The following is a 2,500-nucleotide window of genomic DNA, read 5'->3' as shown; positions in this document are numbered from 1 at the left end:
TATTTCCAGGGTACCCACATTAGGCCCTCTTCCTTACTAATGACATTAATCTATTGTTTTTCAAATACAACTTTAATTTGTCCCCAATTCCCCCACACATAGCTACCGAGCAAATCTGAAACAAGGGTAAATTAATTCTGTAAAACAGCATGGACTTACTTTCTTCTCAACAGACCGAGCGTCCTCACTGGTCATGTCGTCGTCGGGCCTCGCCATTCCCACGATGCTGGAAGATCCTCCCTCCTCTTCGTCAGGAAGGTCGGGGAACTTGCCTGTCTCGTGTCTGAAAAAAAAGACAAGCGTTAACCACAAGGCCTTTGATTCTCGGCTGTACAAGAATGCTAATATGGGTGTTCGCGCGCGCGCGCGTGTGTGTGTGTGTGTGTGTTTATGTCACGGTATACCAATAATGGAACTGCCTTTATACTGAACGTTCAACAATATTGTACAAACAATATACTAAGACGAAACATGAAAAATCGGTTTCCACATTTAATAATACCTTATTGCAAAAATCAGAATTTGGTTCGTTCTGTAAAATTCAAAGGACGACTATAGTACTAACAAAATCCATATAACAATCAAACTTGCTTTTTTATGAACATCCATTCCCTGATCTTGTCTTCCATGGTGGTGAGGAGATGCGCCCCTTCCTCGTAAATGATCTTCGTCTGTATACGTTTCTCGGTTTCCTCGAGCTCCTTCTTCCTCTCCTCCTGCGCCTGGTACCTCGCCTGCTTCACTTTCTCCAGCTTGGACCCCCAGCTGCGGTCCAGGATCGGGTCGGGGCGCTGCAACAGAACACGTTTTGAAATAATCCGTAATGTCATCTCGATGAAATCTTTCTGGACTTTATTTCCAGTAATAAACTTCGTTTTTGTGCTGTCGTATGCTGTTGTTTGCCATAACTGCATGATTTGCCATTGTTACTAAATATCTATTGATTAGGTGTCAAAGATCATCTCTTTTATTTTGTCATCTTCACGATTTCTCTTCGCTCAAGACTTACCAGGCCGAGGAAAAGCTCTTCATGGTGCCTCATCTTCCTCACGACACGGCGCGCCAGCATGCCTCGGGTCACTGCTTGCAGCTTCACTACAGCTGCCTCCATGGACATCTGCTGCCGTCCACGCCCTCGCTCGCGTTCCTGTGAAAGCCAAAAATCATTAAATAAAATTCAAAATCAAACACACTTCACAAGAAAAATTTAGTAGTATAGCAGTCACATTTATCGCATGGACCCAGATCAATAAACATGGTGGTCAGAAGCACAATCACGGCATCCAGCCTCGCACAATCAATATCATTACAGACGTGTCACGCAAGGTTCTGCTTACCTGTTTTGCGAGCATGTCCCTGCGGTGGTCGGCTTTGGCGCGACCTTGCTTGGCTCTCTCGTGCTTCTGAAGGAGCAGGATCGCTTCCGAGACAGTCAGAGGAGAAAATTCATCCTCTGACACTGCTTCCAGTCCAGCTCGGCGAAGGCAGTCGTCTATGAAAATGTTCCGCTGTGGTTGGAAATCGAGAGATCCATTAGCTCGGACATGATATCGGTTCACAACTACGAATTCGAACGACCATGACAAAAAAGAATCCAGATCTGCAATTTATCAAACAGAGATTTCGCAACCTATCATCCCTGATCCCACTTCATTTTTTTTATTATGTGAATCCGATATTACTTTGGCAAAAAAAAGAAAAAAAAAATCCAGAGCCTTTACCTTACATTCATATTATCTCTCTCCCCCGCTTTTCAGACTAAACCTACACGTTTCCCACCGCTATTTTTTCTGCTTCCCACCTCCTTAAACGACACTGTACCTCGTTAATGAGTTCGTCTCTCTCCCTCCTGATGTAGGTCGGTATAGGCACCTCCATATCCTCGGGCGTCAGGCCAAGTTCCACCATGATGTCGTCGCAGTGCTGGATGTCGCTCAGGTCCAGCGCGACCAACTCGTGCTGGGCGGCAGGAAGGGCGTTGGGGGAGATTTTTATGATGAAAGAATAATTTTGTAATGCTGTACGCCTATGCATATAGGAAATATACGCACATACACGCATACACACACACACACACACACACACACACACACACACACACACACACACACACACACACACACACACACATAGACACGCATATACATATATAGATATATATATAGATATAGATATATATATATATACATATATATATATATATGAATACATATATATATATATACATATATATACATATACTATATATATATATATATATATATATATATATGTACATATATATAGTATATGTATATATATACATGTTTATACTATATATTTTTTTTCTCTCTCAATACACACAATTATTTTTTTCAAGAACACAGTTTCGATATTACAAAAACTGAACTCCGTAAGGAAAAATGTAACAGCATGCAAAACCATGACTGTCACTGAATAGGATTCACCCCGGTAGATAGCACGAAAAATGAACCAAACATTGTTCTTATGAATAATGTAC

General features: G+C 41.8%; 1 protein-coding gene across 2 annotated transcripts in view; it reads right to left on the bottom strand.

The window, feature by feature from the left end:
• The window catches only part of LOC125030625 (dynein regulatory complex protein 11-like), a 16,126-nt gene that overhangs the window by 10,702 nt on the left and 2,924 nt on the right, over positions 1–2,500 (bottom strand). For both annotated transcript variants that reach the window (XM_047620793.1, XM_047620794.1), the window contains 5 exons: positions 1,822–1,959; positions 1,338–1,508; positions 1,010–1,147; positions 592–791; positions 160–283 (listed from right to left, as the gene is read on the bottom strand). In XM_047620793.1, the coding sequence (XP_047476749.1) occupies positions 160–283; positions 592–791; positions 1,010–1,147; positions 1,338–1,508; positions 1,822–1,959 (771 nt within the window). The remainder of the gene's footprint in view (positions 1–159; positions 284–591; positions 792–1,009; positions 1,148–1,337; positions 1,509–1,821; positions 1,960–2,500) is intronic.

Source organism: Penaeus chinensis, chromosome 11 (assembly GCF_019202785.1).
Source record: "Penaeus chinensis breed Huanghai No. 1 chromosome 11, ASM1920278v2, whole genome shotgun sequence".
NCBI classification, from domain to species: domain Eukaryota; kingdom Metazoa; phylum Arthropoda; class Malacostraca; order Decapoda; family Penaeidae; genus Penaeus; species Penaeus chinensis.
This window is presented reverse-complemented; position numbering and strand designations above follow the sequence as displayed.